Raw genomic sequence first — 26940 nt, forward strand, 5'->3', positions numbered from 1 at the left:
CATTTACACAAGTTTGGAAAGCAGTTGTAGCTTGATTTTTCTGTGATAAAAAGATGATGGATTCAACATGTATGTGGCCAGCTAGCATATCAGTTGTGGTTGCTGTATATATTAGGATAACTTGCATAATAATAGTGGTGGGATGGATGAGTGAGAGACTTGCAGTTGATTTTTTTCCATTACAGCTAATTTTAGCAGATGTTTTCTCTGATTCTAAAATGACAAAGCAACACAGTATGACAGTTGAAACTTAACATGTTGAGTTACAACAACTTACTTAGCAGGAACTCTGTTGTCCAGTCAGCAGGTTTTGGTGAAGTTTTATTGTAATAAGATTCAATTAATGTTAGATAAATATAGGTGCCACATTGTTTTCAATTTTGTTTTGAGTTTAACTTCATTCATCTGCTTTTCCTGATGTCTTCTCAAAATTAGGCATTAGTTGAATCTAAACAATGCTAAAATCATTGTTTAGAAAATGAACATTGGCTGATGCTAATAATTCTAATATTGTTTTAGAAAAAAGAAAACCTAATTATGGAGTAGGTAGCCAATTCATGGGTCAACAAAAATACACAAAGATGAAACTGGTCAAGTGAATATCTTTGTCATTCATGCAATCAAGTCTTAAGATACATGTCCACCTTTTTGGGCCTGTGTTGTATTCTTGGTAAGAGTGTGTTAATATTGCACAAATACCCCTACTTGAAATCTTTAGATAGTTCTAGCAATGGAGGTGACATTTTCTCAAATTATTCTTTGGGCACACTAACCAGTTAGAAATTATTTTTCTCTTGTTGTAAACTAAACTTCGGCTTTACCTCCATTAAAGACTTCATTCATTTCTGGGGCTGTTGAATTAAAAATACTTACATGAAATAAAACTTCAACATCTTATTTGGTCATTGCCATTCAGAAGTAAACAGCAAAGTCATCCATAGAAGAATGGATATGGAAGTTTGTTCTAGTCCTTCACGATTACCAACTAAAGATATGGCTTTGCAAATCCTGCCTTGGCAGTGTGAGCTATGAGATGTCCAGCTTTCAGATGCTTGTTCCTGGACAAGCACCACTTTTCTGTTGCACCAGCAGAACCCTTCAGGTGGCTGCTCTTTAGTCTGAAGGAGTGAACAGACTCAGGATTTTAAAAAGCCAAGCAAACAAACAAAAGAACCCATCACCCAAAACCAAGCCACAAAAAACCCAACCAACAAACAAAACCATCAATTTACCCAATGCTACATTGACTTTCAACTTTTAATTTACTTGCCCTTTCTGCTAGGGTCCTGAGCTGTTATGCTATCACAAGTGGAAGTGAAAGAACAGTGTCGAGCATAAGAAGTATTTAGGGATGTCTTACTGACTAAGGGGGACAGGGAATTCATGGTATTGTAAGACCAGGTGGTTAAGTGAGAGCAATCACAGTGATATTCAGTGTAGTCCAGCTTGCATTTATTTTTTACATACCTTTACTAGATTAGTATTTTCTTTACTGAGAGCCACTGATGTAAACATGGCAACAATTACTGTAAATTTTTAAAGATTGCTGCACAGCTGCAACTAAAAGCAGTAGGAGCCACTCAGCGAACTTCTCTCAAACTTTTTTGGAAAAGCAGAGGACAAAATGACCTACAGTGACTTTTTGTACTGTGGTAAATAGAGTTTTGTGTTTATGTGTGTCTGTGTGACAGTGCCTAAATAAATTATGTTCTCAATAAAATTCCATGCCAGCAAATATGGCATGCAGACTTGAAGGGGGAGTTGGATTACTGCTCGGCAATATGCACATTAGAAATACAATAACTGGAATTTATGTTTACATTAATTACAACATGAATATAAATTTCTCTGGGCTCTTTTCTTCTTCGTGTACACTATGGATTGCTTTTCGTCTCCAATAAAGACTAGCAGTCTCAGTAATGGATGAGAAAATTTGAGTGCAAGTACTTTTCTTTTTCTCAGAGGAACCTTGTAGGTCCACTGGGTTTTGCTGCAAATATAATTTATTTTCATTGTGTAGAGTGAAGAAGTTCTATTGTTTTTGGTGAAAAGCTCAACCTATGTGGGTGGCAACATCTGTCTCTTAGTAAATAAATATCATATAATATTTTACAATAATTAACTAATTTCTTCAAAATAACGTCATACTGAAGATGAGGGACTATACTGATGGTACCACAAAATAGGAGGTTCTGTCTTTTTGAGGAACACAAAGAGTAAGCAGCAAATGAAACTGTAATAGATGCTTGTGTCTCTATGCAATTTATATCTCCTGGACTAGGCCTCTGTTTTTAGTCTGTTGGTTTCTAGAGGATCTCCTGAATCTACAGAAGTAGCGTCATAGGAATTAGAAGGTTATCCTTTGCTTTTTACTGGAATTATGTACATTTTACACATCTCTTTTCTTAGACATTATACAACTCCCTTGCTCTGTGGTTGGTGACATTTAAAAGGTGGTTTTCACTAGAGAGTTTCTTTCCCATGTTGTGCCGGGAGATCCAGCTCTATGTTCTAGTCCTTTGCCGCTAACTGCTGGCCTTATATGATGATCCTCACTGAAGGGTTTGTGGACACTTCTGAGTGTTTAAAGCAAGATGTTAAGTTGCAGAGAGGTTTCCTATTAAGGAAAAGTGATGTAATGTCAGTGGAGCACTGCCAACTTCTGTCTGCTCATTTTATTTATATTAGCTGCATACCAAAGAAAATGCTCCATAAAACACGAGTGCTCCTTGCTATATTTAGCCAAGCTAATATACTAATACCAGGAGATTATGTTTATATGCAATTGAAAGAATTATAAAAAGATTTGGGAACGTCTTACAGAAATAAAACAAGTTTAACTTGGGAAGAGTAAATGCTAGATTTGCTCCAGGTGCATAAAAAGATTCTAGGGTATTTTTTTTAACATTTATACGTGCAAGATACGTATTTCTCTGCTGAAAAACATTGTTTAACATTTTAATTGAACTATTTTGCCGATTGTTAGGGAACATAAAGTAAAAGGAAGTTAATTACATTGATCTGAGCTTTTTTAGCCTAAGAAATTCAGATGTCTCACCAATTAACCAATTGGCAAGATTGGTGTGATTAAAACCAGTATTGCCGTTCCTGTTCCAGTCTGATCTTCTGGTCTGAAATGTTCACATTCATCTTTATACAGAATATAGTGCAATACTGTGCTTTTTTGGCAGTGTTTAAAATCAGTTTGGCATATCTTTGTTCATCACCTTCTCTGACTTTCTTTAGGACTACTTTTTAAGTGAGTAAATGAGTCTCCTTTTAAATTAGTAGATTTTTTTCCCCCCTGGCTTGTGTTCAACTCTTTGTTCTACAGCTGATGGTGTTGATAAATAATCACAAGATTTCTTCCTGACTCTAACAATGTTACTTCATAATGCTGTTAAACCATTTGACCTTTTCTATTAATTCTACTCCTACATGGTGACACTAGCTGGGTGTGGTAGTGTTGGAACTATGGATCCTCCCTGATACTAATTCCACCTAAAAGAATATTCCCCATTGAGAGTAGCTGAGTACGTTTGTTAACTGATAAATAAGAGCTGTCATACTAGTTAACTAACTCATAATGTAAATGAAAAAAAAAAGATACTTTAATTAAATGCTAAGTCTAGTGTGGCTGTGAAACCATGTGATGTATTATGAGTTCTTCAGTTATCTCATGAGCTCCTAAGTTGTGGGCAGGGGAAAGAATTTTGGGTAGTGTTATTCTAATTGCATTACTGAGGATGCGTTGAACGATTTTGTGTTTTCTGCTCAAATCTGAGTTGCTTGTCTTCATTTTGAAGCCTGTGGTTTATTGGGATGACTCCTAAAGATGCTCTTTAACAGAGTCTTCATACAGTCTGACATTTAGCATCAAATTTACACACCCTGAACTGCACTCTGGAGGTTTCACTGACTCTCTAGGAGGCTGTACTACTAGTAATGTAAGTGAGATGCCAAAGAGGAGTGATGAGAACATTTGCCTATGTATCTCCTTTTGACTAGAAGAATTAGAGCAACATGATATCAAACTGAAGTGCTGTTAAGGCCAGTAGAAAAAGGCAAAGGATCTTTTAGTCATATCACAAATCAAGTATTACCGTTTTACACATCTGGAGCTTGTTTTGGAATATAAAGCTATGTCATATATAGAAGATTTGAAAATGATTGCGAGATTCTGTTACTATTTCCAAGTATGCAGTTCTTTTCTCATTCAATCTGAGTGATTCATTGGGGAAGTAGATCATGCTGCTAAAAATCATGAGAAAAAATTTTGAGTCAACCAAGGGTCGAAAAACATTTCCTGCAATTATGAATTATGTGAAACTAGGACTTTTGCCTTACTGATTCCTCTTAATTTCAAATGTAAGATTTTAAACAGTAGACAAATTTAAACCAAACAAAGAATCTTGAATCATGATATGATATGCCATTTCTAGTATTAGGCTCTTGAGGGCAAATGTTCTCTCTTGTGTAGAAGATCAGACATAACTCATCTGTGAAGTATTGCCTGGACAGTGTACAGCAAGAATTATGTGCTATCAATTCTTGCTTAGCAAAGTTTGTTTCCCCATTTTTTAAACTAAGGCCTGGTGGATTACTGATTATTTAAGTAAGTTTAATATTGAAGTCTTGAAATTAATTTGGAAAACTGCAGTCTCTGAAGGTTTACGAAATGACCAAAAAATGGACGGCTTCAAACCACATTGCCTTTGGGGCGTGAGAATGTAATTAGTGTGGTAAGTCTGAGTGCATGGACTTGTTACAGTTTTGGCATGAGAAAAAGGATGACTGTAGGGGAATGTACTTATTTTCCTGCAAACAAAAATACTAAGCAGCAAAGTCATTCTGCAAATCACGGTGCTCACTTTCCCTGGTACATACCACTACTAGTTGGAGAACTTAAATGTCCTTGCCTTATTTTGTGCCTTTATGATGAAAACTACTATATTTTTAAATGCTTTCTGGTTTCTCTAGCTTTTTGGCTTTTTAATTATTCATTTTTCTGCAGTAAGTGATTATCATATTTTATATGAATTGTCTAATCAACTAGCTGACCTCAAATCATCCTAATGCTTTTGTTATTGTGTACCCTTTTGTTCAGTGCTGTGCTAGAGGTTTCTACCTGAAATAGAATAGGAATAGGAGGATCCTTCAAGTGAAAAACAGGATCAATGTACTGTGTAAGTTTTATTTGTGGCTACGGAGCAGCTTAAGTAAACTGGCCCAGAGACACAAGGATCGTGCAGGTTCTAACACCTGGAATAACTTTCCTTGAGTTCACAGTAGAAAACTGTAGTATATGAGGTTATTTTACACCAGTGTTTTCCAGAGCATGAAGCATGGTTTTCCAGAGAAGCTAGCGTATGTAGGGGGGTAGAAGGTAAAGTCATGAATTTTGGTATCGTACACCCTAGGTAGGTCTTCCGAAGCTCCCAGGGGGTGGTGGAAATGTGCTGGTAGCCCAAGGGATGAGGCAGGGAAACAGATGAGAAGGCAGACCAGCATTATACCACAATCTGAGTACTGCTCAACTGCTGAGTGGAAACTCATAGTGAATACAGGAAGAACATTATGATCCATGCTGATGCTGACTTTAGTGCTACCAGTTTTGGTACTGTCAATATCCCTCTGTCTTTGAAGTAACCTGGAAGTCCAAAATTACATATTTTATATGGGACTATTGGTTGTTTATCAAAGCACAACCTGATTTTTCTTTTTCTCTATCTCAGCTCTTTTTTGAGGTAAATGATACTTGGAGTCCAAGCTGTTGTGATACTTGCAGAGAAGGTTTACACTCAATTAGTGTTGACTTCATTGTGAAAGATAGGTACTGCTACTTTCACATCTTGTTAGCACTTAGAGTGATGGAAACAAAGCATGGATTATTTTTTTAATTTCAGTTTACTAACAGTGATTTACCAATAGTTTCCAAATGTAATATAAGTACTCTAGTTATGTTAAGGAAACAATTTATATATAGAATCATGGAAGAGTTTGGGTTGGAGGGGACCTTAAAGAACATCTAGTTCAAACCTTCCTCCTGTGGGCAAGGAACATGGGCAGGAATAAAGTGCACATACAATTCAATGTAAAAACCTTTTTCAATGGGGACAATAAGGACAAAACAAACCACTGTTGGTCAAGATAAACCAAATTGCTTTATAAATATTTTTTGCTTTATAAATATTCCTTTACTGTAGGAATAGGTAAACCACTCTTCTTGTCAACCATTCTGGAATGTTCATTTTAACATAAATCTTACCTTAATAAATACGGAAAAATATGAACCCTTATATCAGACAAGAGCTGTTTCTAATATTATTTCTTTGAGAGTGTCCAGCTCCAGGCTAAGAAGGTGCATGAGTCATCAAAATAATGAGTTCGTAAAGAGAGAATCTTCGTAATTGTCAGACAAAATTGTTTTAAATCCTGAGAAATACACTTTGTAACTAGCTTTTCACAAACTACTCTGTGATCACACTGAAGACAAAAAAAGACATGTTTGTTTTGTCTGGGAGGTTTTTACTGCGAGGCAGATGGGAGGAGTGGAATTAATTGATTTCTAGAGGTCAGCTGCAGGCAATCAAATAGGAAAATCTGTACTACAGCATAGAAATAGTAAAAATGCTGACTAGGGTAGGTCAGTGCATTGTCTCTGAATATGTTAATGTTAAATAATATGCAAGATACCCTATATTTTATATATATATTACACATCAGTTTGTTGTACACTTCGAAAGTGTAAAGAAATCCTATAAAGAAATTCCCATAAATCAAATAAATTAATTTTCAGCATATTGTTTAGAAAGAGATGTGCCTGACTTACCAGAAATTGACACACAAAATATAAAGCCAGAACCTCTTGTGATATACACACTTGCTTTTAAAAGCATCTTAGATTGTATGGTTTGCCCAGATGGTAGTTTATACATCTACTCTGTGTCTATAGCCTGCATTAGCAAATAGTACACAGAAATAAGGGTGGCTCCATAGAGTGAAGAAACATGCTGAGGGCATGATATCTACACATTTCAGGGTTACTGAGTTTGGGGTTTTGGTTTTTCATTTTGAGCTAGCTCTAATATGTTCCATGGACTGATGCTCATTAGTGGCTTAGCTCATTTCATCTGATAGGAAAGCAGTTCATGTTCTCGAGAAGCTTCTCATGGATGCAAACTGGAGAAAAAGAAAGTGGGAAGCAGTTGGAAATTTGCTTTAAAAGCACATTTCTGACCCAAGTGAAAATCCAAATGCAGATGTGTCCTTACTGTTCCCTTAAGAAGTGCAGGTTCCTTGGTTTTGGCTAGTCACCATGTTGCTCACAATTTTATTGGGGAAAAAATGAAACGTAGTCCTTCCTTTTGTTTTCTCTGTATGAGAAGGCTGACTGCTTTCACTGAGAGCTAAGCAAGACTCAAAACAGTTTTAGAGAAGGGACCAGCCAATCATACTCATTGCACAGTATTTGTCTATAACAAGTGTTTATCATTACATGTTTGCCTGTAAAATTCCTTCTTTTTTATGTGATTATATATCACTTAAGGTGCAGCTTAATTCAGAGAAGTCCTTACTATACGTCTCCCATACTCAAGGTTGTGTGCTATACTAAAAAAACAAATAGTACTTGAAGTGAATCATCTTTCTGGAATGTATTTTCACTCAAAAGTACAAAAGAAATTATTTGCTCTGTCATTTATACATAAGGTATTCCATTTAAGCTTTCCAGAACAATATATTGTAAACCAAGCTAGCAGTTAAAAAGAAATAAATTCTCACCATTGCATCACTATATCTCTTCACAAGGAAAATTCTATTTAAAATTATGTGTTGCCATTGCAAGAAGCTCATTCAGGTTGTATGTCAGTGTCCAAATTTGTGTAACACCAGTATACATTGTTTCTCTTTGTGATGACAAATGGGGATGTCGTTAGTACTGGTCAGATCTGTTCAATTGTTCAGGAGCATGGTATATTCTGACTACTTAAAAGCAGCTTTTGACTGCAGTGATCTCTGTGTACTGTATGTGGATTTTGCCTTTGCTTAGTAATCCTGCTGAAAGGTTTCAATTTATTTTTTCTGTTTTAACCAAGCAATGGGGAAATTATGTTTATAATGCCCTTGTAATAAGTAGCAGCTCTTCAAATCTGAGGGTGCTTTAGCAACATTTTGGCTATCATAATTTTTGTTTTCTCTTTTCTACATCAGGGAAGATGACTCTTAAAAACAAACAAACAAACAAATTCAACCTCCAAGCTCACACTTCTGATGTACATGTCTGGCTAGATAAGCAGTGACAGTGCCCTGTAAACTATTTATTTTTAGGGATATAGCATCTTCTCCTGTATCAAGCTCAGGATATAATTATGTTAGGATTGTATTGGTTGAATAAATGTCACAAAAGTTGTGAGCAATGCTGCAATGTTATTTTCAGTTTCTAGTGCTCCTGACAACTAGGCTGAAAGATTATTACTGTCTTTAGCAGTTGATCTTGCTTCCTGATGCTCCTCCTCCTTCCATAAAAGTCAGTGTATGTTGTTGAGGGGGTTATTTTTGTGTGCACAGAAGGACTTCAGGAAGAATGGTATAGCACTAAACCTTTATGGCATTAAGATGGAGCTGACACCTAAAGTAAGTCTGTCATATTGTTGTAATGGAAGAATTGCAGAAGTATATAATTATTTCACATAAATACCTGTTCTATGTATTTATTTCCTTTTCAGTTGTTCCTTTTCATATGGTGGTTTAAGAGTAGGGTACTCCACTGAGTTCCAGTAACATAAACTACTGATGTGTCAGCTGGTAATATCCCAGCTTTACACGAGGCATCTACCTGCTCAAATGTCAGAACTGTTTGTGAATACAGAATAGCTAATAAAAGGCCCTACATTTTAGGTTTTAAAGCTACCTTAGTTTTTTGAGTATTTTTAATAGACAGTTGAAATTTTAATTTTCTTTAAAAACACATTGAGAGCAACTGTGTATTCCCTTTAATGTCAGGACATCCAGTAGCTACTCAGTTTTTTTCCTTTTTAATATATTATCCATTCTTCCTCACAAAAGTATCTATTTTGATAGTACAAAGCAGTCATCTTTATATGTAACGCAAAGAACACACTTGACAGATACTGGAATGTTAATAAGCCCACTGCAACAGTTGTGGAGTAGGAATAAAAAAAAGCAAACCTCCTAACTTTGGTCAGTGGTAGATGAAATGTGATGATTTGTAGAGCATCTTGTTAATCAAATATATTAAATTTAAAATAAATAGGTAAATTTTAAAAAAGACATTTGTGCATGGGCTGTTTCAATGAGAAAATGTATTGTACTACATCATTTTCTTCTGTTCACTTTTGATTTTAGGCTAGCACAGTTTTTCATACTTTGATTTCTTTTTTTTCTCCCCATATTTTCTTTGAATATATACCAGTCAGCACAGAACATAACCTTCTACATAGAATAGCATAACCAGAGGCAGAAGACCTATTTTTCTGTTTGCAGGCCAGTTCATTCCTGCATTCCAAGCAGTGATTTCCTACTTGGGCCGATTCAGCTGTTGATTGGAACCTGTATTGTAATTAATGTCTCAGTACAATTTACCTCTTAATAACATGACACATTTAGCTTCCTTTATCAGTAAAACCTGTTACCTGTGTAATATTTTAACTGTTATGTCCATCACTGGATAGCCCGTGCACCAGTTGTGCAACACGATTGAATTCCCAAGACAGACAGATTTTTGCCTACCAGACCAATTCCTATGATCTAACCTTACCAGAGATATGACGTTTAGCATTTTTGCTAAAGCTGTATTGTATCTTTATGACTTCTGGGAACAATGAATGTGCACAAGAGCACCATTTCCTCTCTTTCTGTACCAAAGCTAAATGTGTTATCTCACTGATGCATGTTTTGAAAAATGTCCCTGCAGTGGTATTGAGGGGTAAAAAATGGTTCCTGTCTCTAAAAGAATGGCTTGTGTTTACTGAATACTGGCACTATCTCTACTGTTGGTTTCCTTAGCACAGAAATTATCTTGATGTGTTTGACAGATAATCAAACCAGAGTGGAAAATGGGCACAGCTACAACTGCCATTTTTTAGGATAGATAGAAAAGTTTTTAACAGCCAAATTACAGCAGGACTTCCTTACAAGAGAGTTCACAAACACTGCAGATGGTTTATACCTCTCATCAGTGTGTATGAAGTTCCTTAGATGAAAAGTTAAGCTAAGCTTCACAGTGTGCTCATAACACAGACCCTGTGTTAGTTCTTACACAGTACTTCTTCTTCTTCTAGGAGTGTGTTAGGTTACAGTGAAACTAATTATAAATGCTCTTGTGTATTAACCTGAAATATGGAAAATGTTTGTGTGAATCTGCATTTTCAGATAGTTAAGCTTTGAAGGGAAAGTAATAAAAATGTTAAAGGGTTGCAGCTGCTGGAGATTCTAGTTATAGTTCTCCAGTTATTCAGCATGAGGTTTAAATTGTAATGACAACCTGCATACTCTCAGTAATGTGTCACTGTAGACAAAATATACCTCTGAATATTTTCAGGCTAGAACCCAAACTGGTGCTGGTTTCTGCATGTTGTTGTTGTCATTCCCCTATCCTGTCCCCTCCATCACCTGCCTAGCCCCCATTTTTATTTTAACTGATAATTCTAGTCTTACATAAATATGAATCTTTGCAGCATTTAAAACAGTCCACAATTTTTTTTTCACAATATAAGGGACTGTTCAGCCTCATAAAACCTGAAGCTTGTCTAAATGTATTTGTATTGATACAGCCTGGAGGCTGTCTGTGTGTTGGATACATAGTAGTTTTTGTTAAAAGAGGCAGCTATTCTCCCTTTACTTCACATTCTTGCTTTGACATATGTGTACATTTTTAACATTTCTAAAACTAAGCAAACATTTCTTCAGTGGATAGTTCAGTTGGAATTACTTTTGTATTCTCAGCATTTCTTTTCAGTACAGCTGTTAATTAATTCACTGGTAGATTAAGTTAGGTTTGGGGTTGTTTTTTTTTTCATTTTTAACAACTCTCAATCATTGATAAGTTTGGTGGAAAACCTTAAATTATATTAGGAATTTTGTCAAGAGCAGAATTCCAGATATCAGTGATTACTGTCACAGTACCATTTATATCAGTAAAATACAAATGTTGTGCTTGTAGAAAGCAAATTAAGTGTCTTGAAGAGCTACCTTAAGAGCTACCTGGCAAGTCTGTCCTGCCAGCTGCTGGGAGCCATAGATGCAGAAGCAGGTATCCAGTTGGGCTGCCCAGGAGCTAGAGAGATGTAAATACATGTGTTACACTCCAATTTTAATAAATTAACAAATTATTTTTAAAAAATCATCCTGGATTTTATTGTATGAATACCTAAGTTTAGAGATAAATACATCTAAATGTACACATATAAAAATACATCTATACAGAGAGAGCAGTGAGAGGAGCCCTTGCCATTTAATACAGCGTAATAGTGACTGTTTCCCTTTTGGTAGAGCTCTGGCTTAATTCCGAAGCAATAATATTGAGTTAGAAGCTTGATCTTCATTGGAAAGTAGAGTTCATGGAGGTGAGTAGTTGTTACCCCAAATATACAGAGATTTTCTGGTATTGTTTTTGAGTCTTAATTTAGAAAAATAGCTCAACCTTTTAAAGTTGTGCTCAATCCTGATTCTTTTTCATTTAAAATATTCCTGTAACTTCATTCCAGTGGTATGTTTTGTATCTTGCTGTAGAACTATACCATCTGTTTCTCAAAGAGCAGGTCACTGGTAGGATTGTGAAGGGGCCAGTCTGCTTTTGCTCAGGAATGACTTGAGACAGAAGGGAGCTCATTATTCTTCCATACCTGAGATAAATAGGACTCTTTCTTTCAAACAGAAATTGCTTTTCTTTGTCTGCTTTCCATTTGCTCCTTTTCTTAAGATAAGAGGGACAAAATTGGGAATTTTAGAAAGTTATAGAAAACATCACTTAATCTTGGTTCTTTACCTGTGGTCATTTATTTCAATTTACTTTGTATAATGTGTTGTAAAACACTGATTAAATTTCAATGCCCTTGCATACTTTTTTTGTAAACACTAACTTGGTAGAATTCATTTTGTGTATGAAGGCTTCAAGGCTTGAACAGCATTTCTCTACCTTTGGAGAACTTCCCCTTCCAAGAGAGGTAGTTTGGATAGAAGGGTTTCCATATGAACTTTGTATTTAAAAGGTAGACAGAGTTGATGCTTGAACTGCAAATAGTAAGATACTTGCCAGAACAGGGACATTGTTTCTCTAAATAAGTTTTGTAATGTAGGATAAAAGTAAAGTAGGTATATATCCTAATATTGGAAATATGTAAATGAGCCTAGGAGAAAATTTAAGTAGGAGGGACTTATTGCATCCCTGAAAATGCCATCTGCTGGAATGTTCACTGCAATCCAGTAGCCAGTTCTTGTTGAGACTTGGAGGGATATACAGCCACTATCTATGCCCCCTCCTTGACTCCTCTGTGTCCAGGCATTTGGAGTTACAGCTCCTGATGGGGAACCAGTTTAACTCTCAGTCACAGACTGCTCTATCTATTTTCAAAACAGTGTGATACAAAGAGGGTATCAGGAAGAAAAAGCATTATGAAAATGGGATAAAAATATAAACCAGCCTATTTAAACCAAGTGCATACCTCCAAATACGATTTCTCTAGTTGCTGTTAAATGGTGGTGTATGTATTGGCACCCATAGTTGTCCACCAAGAAACCTGATGTCTCATGTCTCTAGTCTTCCCTTTAAACATCTGTTTTCAAATGTTGCTTCTATCTCTTAGTTCTGAAAGTCATCACCTTCCTGAGCACGTTCTGAGTGCCCAGTACCAAACCTGCACGGCATGAAGCTGCTCTTACAGGCAGTGTGTCAGAAACCTTGCCTCTGTTGTAACTAATGTCTGCTTTCCTTAAAATGTTACTGCCTTATTGCTTGCATTTTTGAACAGTTTTAGCATACCTATTAGATCATCTGAAAATGTATTTAAATATCTTGGTTAAGAATATCTGGTATTGGAAAAATATCACAAATTCTAAAGCAGAACTTTTGAACGTATTTATGTACTGCTAGGCCTGCTTTTCAGTGAGTTGATGAAATTTCTCAATATTCATTTTACCCTAGCAATGATTTATTTTTATCACTTACCTTTACCATTTACTGACTGAATTTGCTAAAAAATTACTTTTAAATGCTCATTCTTGTATTGTTATAATTAATTATTTGGCAAAACAAAAAATTCCACATGAGAAAATAAGTTTATGCTCTATTGTTTAGACAAGCTTGATGCGTTCCCTGAAAGCATGTGTGCCCTTTAAAATTACAAAACATATTTCAGCTAATTGGAAAGAGGATGTAATTACAATTAAACTAGTTTTTCTTGTAATCTCATCCAAAAACTAAACTCTTTTAATTCCCTCCTTTGTTCCCCTACTGATGAGGGCTGATGCCCTCTCATAATTTTGGCAGCTGGGCTCTCCCTATCTTTGTCACACAGTGTTATCTTTCAGGGACCTACCTGTGTAGAACTTCCACCACTGATAGTGTCATTCCAAAGGAACACTAGCAAATTGTTATTCTTTCCTCTTCTTTCCTTCTTCATTATGACACATACCTAGGATACCTCTCCTCAACAAAATAATATGGCAATGTCTGATTTTAAAAGAATAGCTCTGAGGTAGAGAACATTCCTTGGCAGACAAGGATTGTGCACTTTTACAACTGGCATGAAAATTTGCTCTAAGATGGTCTTTGTGGATTTTTGCCACATGGACTGATGTGATAATGATCGTGTTTGCATGTTATTTTTCAAGCAAACAAGCACTCAATTTATGCAGATTCTAGGCTGACCAAAAGCTGTTCAACTGGAATCAATACTGTCCTGAGCTAATAAACCCTGATCTATAGGCATGCATATCCCTGCGGCCTCAAGTCAGGCGTGTGAGAGCAGAGCAGCCTTGGTTTTGCCTGTCAACATTTTGTAACCATACACTGAATCTGGTCTCTGCTTCTGCCTGGCAGGGTCAGCAGCAGTGCAGCAGCAGTGCTGCAGTGCTGCACTTGCATTGACAGGGCCATAGATGGGCATTTGTGGGATGCTGCTGGCCAGGCACAGCACCATGTGATTTGGCAAATGCAAATAAAAAGGTCTTAAGACATGACACTCCTACTTGCTTTCAGCACATGTTGGATAAACATAGGAGTGTTGGAGACAGCTAAGTTTCTTCTGTATTCAACACATCATTTACAGTGATGAATTTTCCCTTTTTTACCTTAGTCTGTCTGTAAAAAATAAAAAAAAATTAGGGTGATTATGATGAAAAATAAAATAACTATTATTTGTAAATAATTTTAGAGGTATTGGACAGTAGGTGTGCAAGTATTCAGGCTAAAGATGAAGAATGAGGTGAAAGTAGTAATCTTAGAGGATTTTCTCTGTCTGGTCAGACCCGTTTCTGTCATCAACTAAGAGAGTTGAATGATGATGGGAACTAAAATTGTGTTGTTTTAACCTATTTAAAAAAGGAGAATTTAAAGTAATTTCACAAAAATAGAAGAATAAGTTTCAGCCTGTGTTCTGTGGAGTGAAAAGTTGAACTGATAGGGATTTAGAGTCTCTATTGTCAACATTAAAAAATTAATTATAAAATTTACAAAGTGAACTGTAACATTCAGATGTTCTTGCTGCTAATTTATTTAAAAAGAAAAAATTAATCTGCTTTTAAGTGCTGAAATTTATATTGTTAGTGAGACATTGCTAGAATTGAACCATCTTTACAACAACAAGGAAAAAAGGCGACTGTTAAGTTACTGATTTTTCAGTTTTCTGCCCTAAAACAGCTTGCTCCCCTTATCTAAGCAATCTCCTTTGGTCTGAGATCATAAGCAGAATTATTGTCAGAAAACATTTTCTGGGAAATGTAGATGGTTGGAATATCAAAATTAATCTTCAAGTGGAAAACATGATGTTATTACCATTTCTAATTTTGTTGCTATCAACAAAAGTATGTTGTTGTGCCAGAATCATACATTCCTATGCCATGCATTAGGCAGACTGCTTCTAAAATTTCTGCTTAGATAACCTAAATTATATATAAACAATTACATACTTGTATACAATAAAGTATTTCTATATTAAATGTACAGAAAAGGTATATGTGCATATGCTGAAACTTTGTGGCTATCTGGAGTATTGAGATAAAGTTACGTTTTCCAGCTGGAAAACGACAATTTTTAAGCAAGTCAGTCTGATGTACTGTCAAATGATAGACCACACAGTTAATTTTGAGCTTAATGTCTTTCAAACAACTGTATTGAGGCAAAAAAACCCAGTTCTGATTTATTTCACTGCTGAACATTTTACTTCTTTTTTTTTTTCTTAATTAAGAGTTTTGAGTGCTTCTGCATATTAGCATTTTTAGTCTCTATTCTTCTTCCAGTGAATTTCTGCATTTCTAAATTAAATTCTTATTTCCATTTGAGCTGATAGTACTGCAATGCCTCAGAACCATATTAGTATCTACTAAGATTCGTCTCAGGACCTACAGTTGAAAATAAAACCAGGGAGAAAAAGTGGGACTAAAGACCTGGGGAAGCTCAGTTCATGGCTTCCCTAGGTTACAGATGTTTCTCAGAAGTCTTTGCTCATCTGCAGGTACATGGATAGTTCTAACACAGAAATTGGTCCTTTGTCTCCAAGTACCTCATTGAAAGTATGGTTGTAATTAGGTCTGTCTGATTGGCCCACAGAGGCTACAGCAGAAATTCAGCTATGGCTGAAGTTGTCACTGGGTAAATATTCCAGCCTTATTATTGAAACAGGGCCGTTGAACAAAAAGCACAAGAAAGAAAAAGAAACCTTGCTAAGAATTTCGTACTTTTACTGTTAATTCCATTATCCGGATTGTTCCTTTAAAATACCCTAAGCGCTTCAAATTGCCATGTAATTTACCTTTTTGAAGAATTGATGGTTCTGTTAAATTCTATGCTGTATACCCTTTTTCCTTCATCCTGAGGATAAAAAAATGGACTTTTGTAGCAATATGTTAGCTCTGAAGAAATGGAGCTATTCAACATATCTAAACACTTTGAACTTTCCCTGTATTTTGACTTTCCTGGACTATAGATGAGTGGAACTTTTACCTCCTCCCCAGCCAGCACTGCATGTTGATCATCTTTTTGTCTATTTTTCCTTCCCACAGGGACCCCAAAAAAATACAGCAGCTGCAGAACCAAATTCGTCTGGAGCAAGAAAGTGGACCGTGGTATCGTCACCAACAGCAACCTGATCATCAGCAGCACTCTCCCTCTTCTCCTTCCTTTCCTCCTCCCCCCTCCTTCCAGGAGCTTGAGTCCAGCCAGTCTGCCATCTCTCCTGTGCCAATGAGTATTCTTAACTCTCATACTTCCCCAACCATGCAGTCTTCCAGCTCCTTCAATTATGCTCGGCCTAAGCAGTTCATTGCTGCCCAGAACATCAGCCCTGCTTCAGGTTATGTGACTCCATCTTCTGGGTCATCTACATCTAGTCTTCCTTCTCCTATGTCTCCAACTGCTTCTCAGAAACAGTTTGGTAGAGTGCCAGTTCCTCCCTTCTCTCAGCAGTTTGCTCCAGAAGGGGAATATGCCTGGTCTCCTTCTTCTCCATCCCCTCCACCCCCCCCTCCACCTGTCTTTAGTCCAACAGCGACATATCCAGTGTGTGATTCCTTTCCACTTCCACCTCCTCCACCCCCTCCTCTTCCTTCACTTTCTTCACCTTCCCACAGCCTGTCTCCAACTCCAAGATTTCCTAATTCCAGCCAGTCTCCAGCAGCTTTTCTCAGCTCCATGCTGCCATCCCAGCCACCACCCATTTCTGTCAACGCATTAGGCCTCCCGAAAGGAGTGACGCCTCCGTAAGTATCAGCTGATGAGCTCCTTGATGTACTGAAGATTGTAATGAAGATTATTTCACTTGCTTCATTTGTACTTTTCTAGGGTCCTTTGCTGTTAGCTGCTATCTGAGAGGGAGAGATGTGTGAATAAATTGCAAATGCTTCTGTACTAGAGATGTGAGATAGTTTTTTAACCCTCACAGGAGTGAGGTTCTGAAAGAGCCCTACAGTAGTAACACAAAACATGAGAAGCTAAAGCTTTAGACTGGAGTTGAAGAAAATATGAAAGCAGCAGCAAAAGGCCCTTCCCAGGGCAGTGGAAGGAGATCCAAGAAAGCCCTTCTCATGGCCCAGTTCTTTTAAAGTCACATATTCAGTGATATTTGCAGTTTGTGTTCCTATTACATCTCCAGGTAGAGAAATACCAAGATAGTATCTTTCAGAAGTCCCTATAGCTTTGTGATACTGAAAATACAAGGTATTATACATCTGATAACAAAGTGGTCATAACAATTCATTGGTTTTGGCTAGAGATTTTGCTCTGAGGAAGTTTGGGAAAGTTTTTAGGAAGGGATTTAGAATAGCAGAGCATAAAAACAAACTGAATCCCTATCCTTAACAACTCTGCATACTTATTTTCCCCTATTGTGTTCTCTAAAGGCCAAAATAGTATTTTGGAGCATGTCAGCTCCCATCATAGATCCGTTTGTCTTTCTGCTGGCACTAGACTCTCATTCCATCCTTAGAGAACAAAGAGACATGCTGAAGAACAAAAATGAGAATAGCTGTATCCAAGGCTTATTTATAACTTTGTCCAGAAGTTTGTCTAAACATATCTACAGTATCTAGGTGACTTGCTCCGCTACATACTGTTGCAGTGGGAACTTCTGTTATTTCAGTCCAAGATATGAAAAGGAAGAGAAGGAAGAAAGAGGACAGATATAAAAGTAATTAGTCATGTATATGCTTTAAAAAGCATTTCTTTATCTTGATTTGTGTCATACAGCTCATTATGGAGTCTGGCCATGAAACTTTTTTAGGAGAAAAATTAATAAATAGTGCAGTTTGCCCTTGCAGTCATAATAGTTGTGATTTTCTGTCTTACTGTCCTTTGCACTGGCTGAGTTTCACTATTGATACTGAACACTGAAAAGTGCATGATTAATTTACTGATGGCTTGACCAGTAAGCACAGCCCACCAAAGCCTGCTATTACCCCTGATTTTCCAAGGAAAGGCTCTAGTCCAGGTATACAGTTCTGACAAGAACTGGATTCTTTTTTGAGTTCACTTCTGTGTGTTGTGAGAGTGATAGCAGCAGCTTGAGCCTCTGCTGTGTCCCTCTTTCCCTGTTACGCTGTGTTTATGGATACATGTTTTCACTTGAAGCATTAGCTGTGTTCTTCCTCATTCCCTTTGATCCTTGGACAGAGAGACAACTCTGTAAAGATTCTTCACCCTTCCCCACGCCCTTCCCCAAGCACAGCAGCCAGTCTGGGTGTGCACGTGATGGTGTGTCTATCCATATTCCTCCCTCCCCCACCCTGACACGGCAGCAACCTTGGGGTCTGAGCTGAGGATGAGGTAGCTGGCTGTTTTTCTGCATTCCCTCAGGAAATATAGTCCAGATGGGAGCTGGATCATGTTAACTATACTGAATGTACATGTGTATAATTTATATGTATATATGTGTGTGTGTGTGTATATACACACACAGTGAGCATTTGTCATCTGAATTATAACATTAAAACATGGTAAAATAAAAAAAAGCCATAATCTATTGTTATGTATCTTTGATGCCAATTTTTCCCTGGCTTCTCCTTTTTCATGTTACTGTGTAGGTTAATGTATGGTGTGTCTTGCTGAGTAAATCACTCTGTTTCCCATAATTCTCATACCACTCTTGAGCAGTTCTTCCCCTGGTCTCCATTCCCCCCTCAGCTTTAGGTCTCTTCTGCTTTGTGCTATAGTCTCAATTCTTTTTTTGGACCCTTTCACTTTTTGGTTCTTTTCCTTTGTCTTTGCTCCATCCTCACAAGTCCTCTTCAGCAGATTTATCTTTCCGAGGCTAGTTTCTGAGCTATTCCATAATCTCGGCCTATAGTCTCACCATTTTGCCATGACCTCCAAGATCTATTGGTTGAAAATGATGATACTGTTTCCTGACAGTGTGCTGTACAGACTTGGTGCAAGTAATAAATTGCAGCATTCAGAGTTTTGCTCAGCAGCTGAATTCCTCATCAAACCATTTATCTTCAAAGACTTTGTCATTACTAAATCTTGGCACAACTACAGATCTACTTCTCAAAAGCAGAACTTGGTAGGCATCATTTTTTTCAGTTTCATGTTGTGGTAGGAGCAGAATAAAGGTAAAGTAATAAACACTGCAGGTGGAGGCAGTTATTTTTGGAAATGGTCAAAGGCAGCACCAGTAAAGTTCTCTGTGGCTGTATACAAACCAATAGTCTTCGTTATTCCTCACAGAGGCAAACCTTCCCTTCATCAGCTTTCTTTGGGCATTTGTCATGTTTGTTCTACTTAAAAGAGAAATCAGTCCAAGGAAATCCAGGACAAAGCAAGAGGAGCTCAAGGCTTTGGTCCAGTCCCAGAGACAGGACATCATTGGCATAAGTGAAAACTGGTGCAGTGAGTCCTGGGACTGGTGCACCATGAAGGATGGTTACAGGCTGGGCAGGAGAGGCAGGGAGGTTGGCATTGTATGTAACGGAGGGTCTGGAATATATGGTACTTACAGTTGGCAATGGCATGGTCAAAAGCCTCTGGGTAAGGATTAAGGAATGAACAAATAATGCAGATGTCATCATGGGAGTCTACTATAGACCTCCTAGTGAGGATGATGATGCTGATGAATTATTCTTTAAGGAACTAAGGGACACCTCTAAGCTAACCACTCTTGTCCTTACAGGGGACTTCAACTTGACAAATGTTAATTGGGAATACCATACAGCTAATACAAACAGGTCCAGAAGGTTCCTGAGCACCTGGATGAGCACTATATGGTGCAGACACTAAGGGAGCCAACTCAGAAAGATGCCCTCCTTGATCTGCTGCTCATTAACAGAGAGGATCTTGTGACTGAAGTGGAAATTGGTGGTTGTCCTGGCCACAGTGACCACAAAGCAATTGAGTTTAAAACTTCAATCTGCTCAGGCAACTAATGAGTAAGGTCCCCTGGGAAAATGTTTTTGATGGTGCTGGGGTCCATCAATCCTGGTGGCTTTTTAAGCACCATCTCCTAGGGGCACAGGAGCAGGCAATTCCAAAATGTTGGAAGAGCAGGCAAGGCAGAAGGCCAACTTGGCTAGGCAGGGATCTTCTTCTAGAGGTAAGGCAAAAAAAGTAAATATTTGACCAGCAGAAGCAAGGTTAGATGACATGGGAGGACTACAGAGATGCTGCTTGCGACCATGGGGAGAAAATTTGTGAGGCCAAAGCTCAATTAGAACTGAAGCCAGCCAGTACTGTGTAGCACAATAAAAAGGACTTTAAAAAATATGCTAGTAGCAAAAGGCAGTCCAGAAATAACAGTGATCTGTTAAATTATGAGGGTGTTCACCATACAATCAGGGACATCCACAAGGTGGAGGTGGTTAATGCTCTCTTCAGTCTTCAGCACCAGTCATGGACTGTGGGGGTCCCAGTGCCCTGAGCTGAAGGACCAGGACTCTGAGAATGATAAACTCAGAGTCAACTCTGAATTTGTGTGGGATTCGCTGCTCCAGCTGGATCCCTGTGGGGATTTATGGGGCCTGATGGGATTCATCCAAGAATCCTCAAAGAGCTGGCTGATGTCATTGCAAGACTCCTCTCAATGATTTTTGAACAGTTTTGGGAATCTGGAGAGGTCCCGCTAGACCAGCTGCTGGCTAATGTCCCAGTTTTCAAGAAGAGCAGGAAGGAAACTACAGGCCTGTCAGTCTCATTTCAGGAGAGGGCGGAGAAACCCAGAGAGATCTCAACAAATTAGAGGGTTGGGCAATCACCAACTGTATGAAGTTTAAAGAAGGCAAGTGCCAGATTTTGCATCTGGGATGGGGCAACCCTGGATATACAAGAGGACTGGGGGATGAGAGGCTGGAGAGCAGCCCTTTGGAAAGGGACCCGGGGGTCCTGGTCCACAGAAAGTTGAATATGAGTCATTGTGCCCTGGCAGCCAGGAGGGTCAACTGTGTCCTGGGGGGCACCAGGCACAGCATCACCAGCTGGGCAAGGGAGGGGATTGTCCCGCTCTGCGCTGCACTGGGGTGGCCTCACCTCGAGTCCTGTGGGCACTTTTGAACCTCACAATATAAAACAGACATTAAGGCACTACAGAGAGTCAAGAGGAGGGCAATGAAGATGGTGAAGGGCCTTGGGGGGAAGCCGTATGAAGAGCAGCTGAGGTCACTTGGTCTGTTCAGCCTGGAGAAGAGGAGGTTGAGAGGAGACCTCATTGCAGTTACAACTTCCTTGTGAGGGGAAGAGGAGGGGCAGGGACTGACCTCTGTGGTGACAGTGACAGGATCAAAGGGAACGGCCTGAAGTTGTGTCAGGGCAGGTTTAGGCTGGATACTAGGAGAAGGTTCTTCATCCAGAGGGTGGTTGGGTGCTGGAACAGGCTCCACAGGGAAGTCAGCACCAAGCCTGACAGAGTTCAAGGAGTGTTTGGACAATGCTCTCAAGCACATGGTGTGACTCTTGGGGCGTCCTGTGCAGGGCCAGGAGTTGGACTCAGTGGTCCTTGTGAGTCCCTTCCAACTCAGGATATTTTATGATTTTGTAAAAACAGTTCTAACCCTCTCTTCAATTCCTGTATTCTGTGGGCTCATGAGCAGTAAATACCATGCTAATGTTTCAACATTTTCCTTGGGTTTGGACCCTGAGACTCTGTGGAAGTGACTGCATTAGCTAAACAAGTTTGAACCAATGAATGTTCTTTCCAGTTAATTGTGGATAGATTTGGAAACATTGCACTGGGAATTGTTTTTTTGTTTGGAATGGAGTTTTTTGTGGTTTGGTTGGTTTGGTTTTTTTTTAAACAGCATATGGTCTTACAGTCTTGCTTGTATTATGAGAATACCTACTTGTGAATTTACTGTATTTTATTTGGACAGCTGAAAAAACAGAAGGCAGTTTTGTATCATTTATACCTACTAATTCACCTTTAAACATATTAAGCATTTATTTGCAGCAATATGGGGAATGTTTCCCTTGAATAAATTGTATCTCAATTTTCCAGTAAGCTTCAGACCAGCATTTTCAAGCTGTGGCTGTGGTGGTGTTAGCTGAACAAGATTTGGGAATAACCTTTTTTTGTTAATGGGGTAGATTTGGTAGACTGTCTTGTTCAGAGCATTGTGTTATTAAGCAGAAGAGGAGTGCTGGGGGAACTGTGTAGCTAATTAAGTACTTAAGGGAATTATGAGCACTTGTCAGTAATTTCTGAGGTAAAGCTTAGCTGGACTAAGTTGGTTGGATACTGGTCTTAAAAATCTCAGTTCTTTCCTTCTTTACCTAACGAAAACTCTAGAGTGGGTGGATCTGTTGTATTCAGGTTAGCTTTGGTTACAAAAGACTTGCAGGGAGCAGAGTTAATGTGACAGAAACATAGGATTGAGGGAGGTTTGTTCACAGTTAAGTCTGTCAAAGCAAGAAACTGATCCTCACTGTTCCTAGAAAAACCCTCAACATGTTACAAGTGAAAGAACAGAAATAAGTATACTTTAAAATTCTAGGTAAGAGCATACATTGTATGTTTACATGAGCATTTGTGAAAGCACAAATAATCCCATGAGAAGGATTTGGTGACTATTTAGGGACTATTTGATTTTAAAAAGTATAAAACCTGCCACTAAAGGGTGTGGAATTATCCAGCCTGGAGAAATGGGATCTCTTTCTAAGTATAAAAAATATATATTGTTAGCTATACATATATTCTTTTGAAGGCAACTTTAAAAATTAATTATTTTCCTTAAAGCAGATCTTTCCTTAAGTAGATATCTTCAGTAATACTACCTTAGTTAAAAACAGGAAAAAATCTGACTGTACAGAATTGGTGAAAGAACATGAATATTGATTTACTACTTTCTGGAAAAGGATGGAAAATAGAAAAGAAGGCATTATTTTAACACAAGATTGTCTGAATTATCTTATAAAATGTAATTAAATAAGCTGCTTTTATCATTCTACACAAAATTTAACTAATGTTTCAGTGACTTTTAGAACATTAAATCCAAATCTTAAAGGAGATTCTTTGGGAATCATGAGAATAGCAATACCAGAAGGAGATTTGCACTTTTTCCCCCTTTGAATCAGAGCTGCTGGTCTGTTCTTGCTGCTGTGTACTGTGACTTGTCCATTGCATTCTGTCTCAAATTGAAACAAATATTTTAGTAATCATCATGTTCCTTTAGTCAACTGGTAATGATGGTGACCACTCTGAGGAAAAAATACACTTCTCCATCTTTTTATCTTACAGCCTTCAACACTCTCCCAGCACAAATGCCAGATTTCATTTTAGAGTAAACTGCATTGCTGTACTATGTAGATGGGACTTATACTTTCCCTGTTTCTGTAAGTTATGCCTGTCACAACTGTAAAGAATGGAGTTTATCTACAGTATGATTGATGTGAAAATAGTGATATGTAGGAGGAGGTACCTTTATTAAGAACTCCAACATCAAACTGAGAAAAAAGGTCAGGGTGTTTCCTTGCTTCTGAGAGAGAGAGACTTCATCTCTCTTTGCTACTTATTCAGTCATACCTGGAGGTATTCCTGGATCTCAGGAAAACATATCTAAAGACAATGCTATAGCTGTAACTGGAAAAATTCCAGAAAATATCAGGGTTTGCATACATCCTCAAACTCCAATTTTCTTAAACTATTGTCCCTGCCCATTAAACCATTTTTAAAATATTCTTTAAAAATTTCTTTTCCCATAGCTTGGTTACTACTTGTGGCTGTTAATACCAACACGTGTGGTTTAGCTGTGATATTAGACCAATTTCTGTTGGTTGTGCTAAGACAGCTCATATTGGGGGCTTTGTTTTTGCACAGTTTTTGCACCTTTTGATTAGGCATGTGCACGTGATTATCATAAAATACATGTCCATATCAGCTTTTCTGAAATATCATGAATGCATGTGTTTGTTCCACTTGAACTTAGAAATCCAGGTTGTGCCCCAGATCTAATCAGTTAAAGCTGTGCAGAGGTAGAGATCAAGGATGTAAGGTGAAGACACACAGACATTAGCCAAAATAACAGTATCCTGACAATCATTGCATCTGAAAGTATTAATTTTCAAGATAATTTTTATCCAGTTCTTTTTCGAAATGGTATTTGCAGATACTTAAGAGTATTGAAGATGACAGTGAATTTACCTAAGAGAATTAGTACACGTATTTCCCTGTTGAAAAGACAGAGAGGCTGTTCACACCATGGCTTTGACGCTTGTTTTTGTCTGCAGATTGTTCTTTTCAGAGGACTTAATTTTATAACTTCCTTATTTTAAACAGATCTAAATGCCATAAAAACATCGGTGAACGTGGAAGCCAGGTACAATGCTTGATAGTTTCAGACACCTTAAACAGTAACACTGCATCAACTGGAATTGCTTAATATTTTGGATATAATACCTTTTCCCAGTCCAGTGTAGCTTCTTCTTCACATGCTTCTCACAGTTACCTGTTCTTCTCAAGATTTCAGGACTTTGAGGATTGTGCCAGCCCTTTTCTACATTCAGGAGCAGTTGGTGCTTTAGTTATTTCTTCTTGACCATCAGTTCTAGCATACTGCTGGTCACAATCAGAAATTCAGATAAGATCACAGATTACAAAATAGGCATTTGATTTGATATCGAAATATATGCACATCTTTTGAAAGGCAAATGGCGCTTATGGTAATCAGTGCAGCGTGAGGCAGAGAGGTAGCTTTCTCAGGAGGCGAAGGAACTGAATAGGGGAATGAAAAAGTAGTAATTCTTCTTTTAATGAGTAAAAATGCATTTTTAAACATAAGTTTTAGAGAAAAAAAAATTGGTGGTAGTCATGCAGTTTGTATGGGAGTTGTACTCTTTGTTATCTAATGATTAAGAGGAATCAAATGTGTTCAGAAATACATATTATTCATGTCAGTCTTGACCCTATCCAATGCTGAGACATGATTTATTTTTTTCAATTACAGTTTCAGAACATTGGGTGGTAGAAATAATTGAACTTTTGTTACATTTGTTCCATTTACTGGAAGTCATCTTTAGGTCAGTTCCTCAGGCATTCCCTTAATTCAGATACATGTAACATCACATTACTGGACAGAGCTGAAGCTCCTGGTCTCCACAGCATGGATGACAAGATCAGACTAAACCAATTTTATTATGCAGCTGCAGCTTCAAAGTTTGTGATCTGTTACAGTGCTTGTAGTAACTTTGCTTTTACAGTAAGTGAAAAATGTGTGAAGTGAGCAGGAATTAGCTGTATTTTTGGAAGGCTTTAGTTTAAAAGGGAAAAAAATCAAGTTACTGTTCATTACCTCAGTACCAGAGAATTAATTTAGATTTCTGTGAAACTAAGCCATATTGGCTGCAAACAGGAATTTGTTCTTGGAAGGATAACAACAGCCAGCCTGTTGCCCTTGTTTACACTGTAAAAGGTACATAGGAAAAGAGAGAATTGCATCCAGCATGCACTCCGTGTAATTAAAACATGAAAAGTACTGCTGGTTTGGCTCTGTTTCTAAACAAACATCAGGGCAAATATTCAAAACTAAGAAGAGCCAAGCCAAGGCTGCAAAAATTTTTGCTGTCAAAAATCTCTGTGTGAATTAAGATGACAGTTTTGGCAATTTCATTGCACCCTTTCTGACCAAAAGAATTGAGACATTTGTGCTTTTATCTATGCCTGGATTCAGGCCCCCACTGAATCATCACTTAGGTGATGTGTATTTCAGAGGTGCTTAAAATCCATATGAGTTGCAGCCTACTTCTCAAGGCTGTTAGTTTCTCTGCACATTTCTGGTGGTGGTTGTGTGCTCGAGACAGATGCTGTCGATATCCTGAAATATGCTTTCTTCTGCTAGCTTAATGCAGTAAATCTGAAATCTGCACTGGGCAAAGAATGAACATACAAATACATAAATGAATTGGCAGATTTTTTTCTTTGATATTATCCCTGAGAGAAGACAGAAGGAAAGCTCATGCGTCACTGAGAACACAAATCTTTGGAGCTAAATGCATCCAGATAAGGGCATGTAAGGATGGTGGAAAATATTTGCAAAAGCAGCTGAAGAAAGTTTGCTGCCAGGCTGACTTGCCATGTAAACCATTACTCAGGCTGAAAGGATCTGTGCTTTGGAAGATAGATTTACTACAGTCCTTCTATTTGTTATCATTGCTTTGTAGACATTTTGAAATTCATCCCAAGAATGTATGTCTTAAGAGTTAACTTGCTGTGGGGGTATGTATACATAGATATATATAGATATATAGATATATATATAGGTATTTGGACAGTTTTTAAAGTGTATGTATTTAGAGAAAGAGATTCTGAAGAGGGGGTGGAAACAGCTTCTGCAGGAAGAGCTGTGTTCACTTATGCACCACGTTGAGGTTTTTGTCCCAAATTAAAATAGTACCGAAAGAGGAAGAGAGAAGGAGAAATTTTGACTGGTGCTCATTTTTATAGTTACATTTTGGAACCAATTACTTCCTTGCTTAAATACTTACTAAAGGGAAGATAATCTACTTTTCAGGCAAGTTGCCTTGACTAGGTCTTGGATGACACTTCCACACTGACTGTGCAAAGCTCAGGATCATCTTGCACAAAACCAGAGACCAGAGATCTGGAAGGTTGTTAAGGAGTCTGCCTCTCCTGTTAAAAGTTACCCAGGGATCCCCAGGCCATTGCTGTCATATTTGCATACCTTGTTCTTAAATAAAATTCCTATGTAGCTTCACTACATAACTTGCTCCAGGGTTTAAATGTCACCGTTGAAGGGTGGTGAAAGGAGAGTTCTACATTGTTTGTGTCTAAG

At 37.9% G+C, this 26940-nt stretch overlaps 1 protein-coding gene across 7 annotated transcripts in view; it reads left to right on the forward strand.

Moving 5' to 3' along the window:
* Positions 1–26940, forward strand: part of PALLD (palladin, cytoskeletal associated protein) — a 192849-nt gene that overhangs the window by 137445 nt on the left and 28464 nt on the right. For 6 of the 7 annotated variants that reach the window (XM_010401411.4, XM_010401415.4, XM_010401414.4 and 3 more), the window contains one exon: positions 16240–16935. The exons of the other annotated variant lie outside the window; for it this stretch is intronic. In XM_010401411.4, coding sequence (XP_010399713.1) covers positions 16240–16935 — 696 coding nt within the window. The remainder of the gene's footprint in view (positions 1–16239; positions 16936–26940) is intronic. 7 annotated transcript variants of the gene reach the window in all.

Source organism: Corvus cornix, chromosome 4, assembly GCF_000738735.6.
Source record: "Corvus cornix cornix isolate S_Up_H32 chromosome 4, ASM73873v5, whole genome shotgun sequence".
Classification (NCBI taxonomy): domain Eukaryota; kingdom Metazoa; phylum Chordata; class Aves; order Passeriformes; family Corvidae; genus Corvus; species Corvus cornix.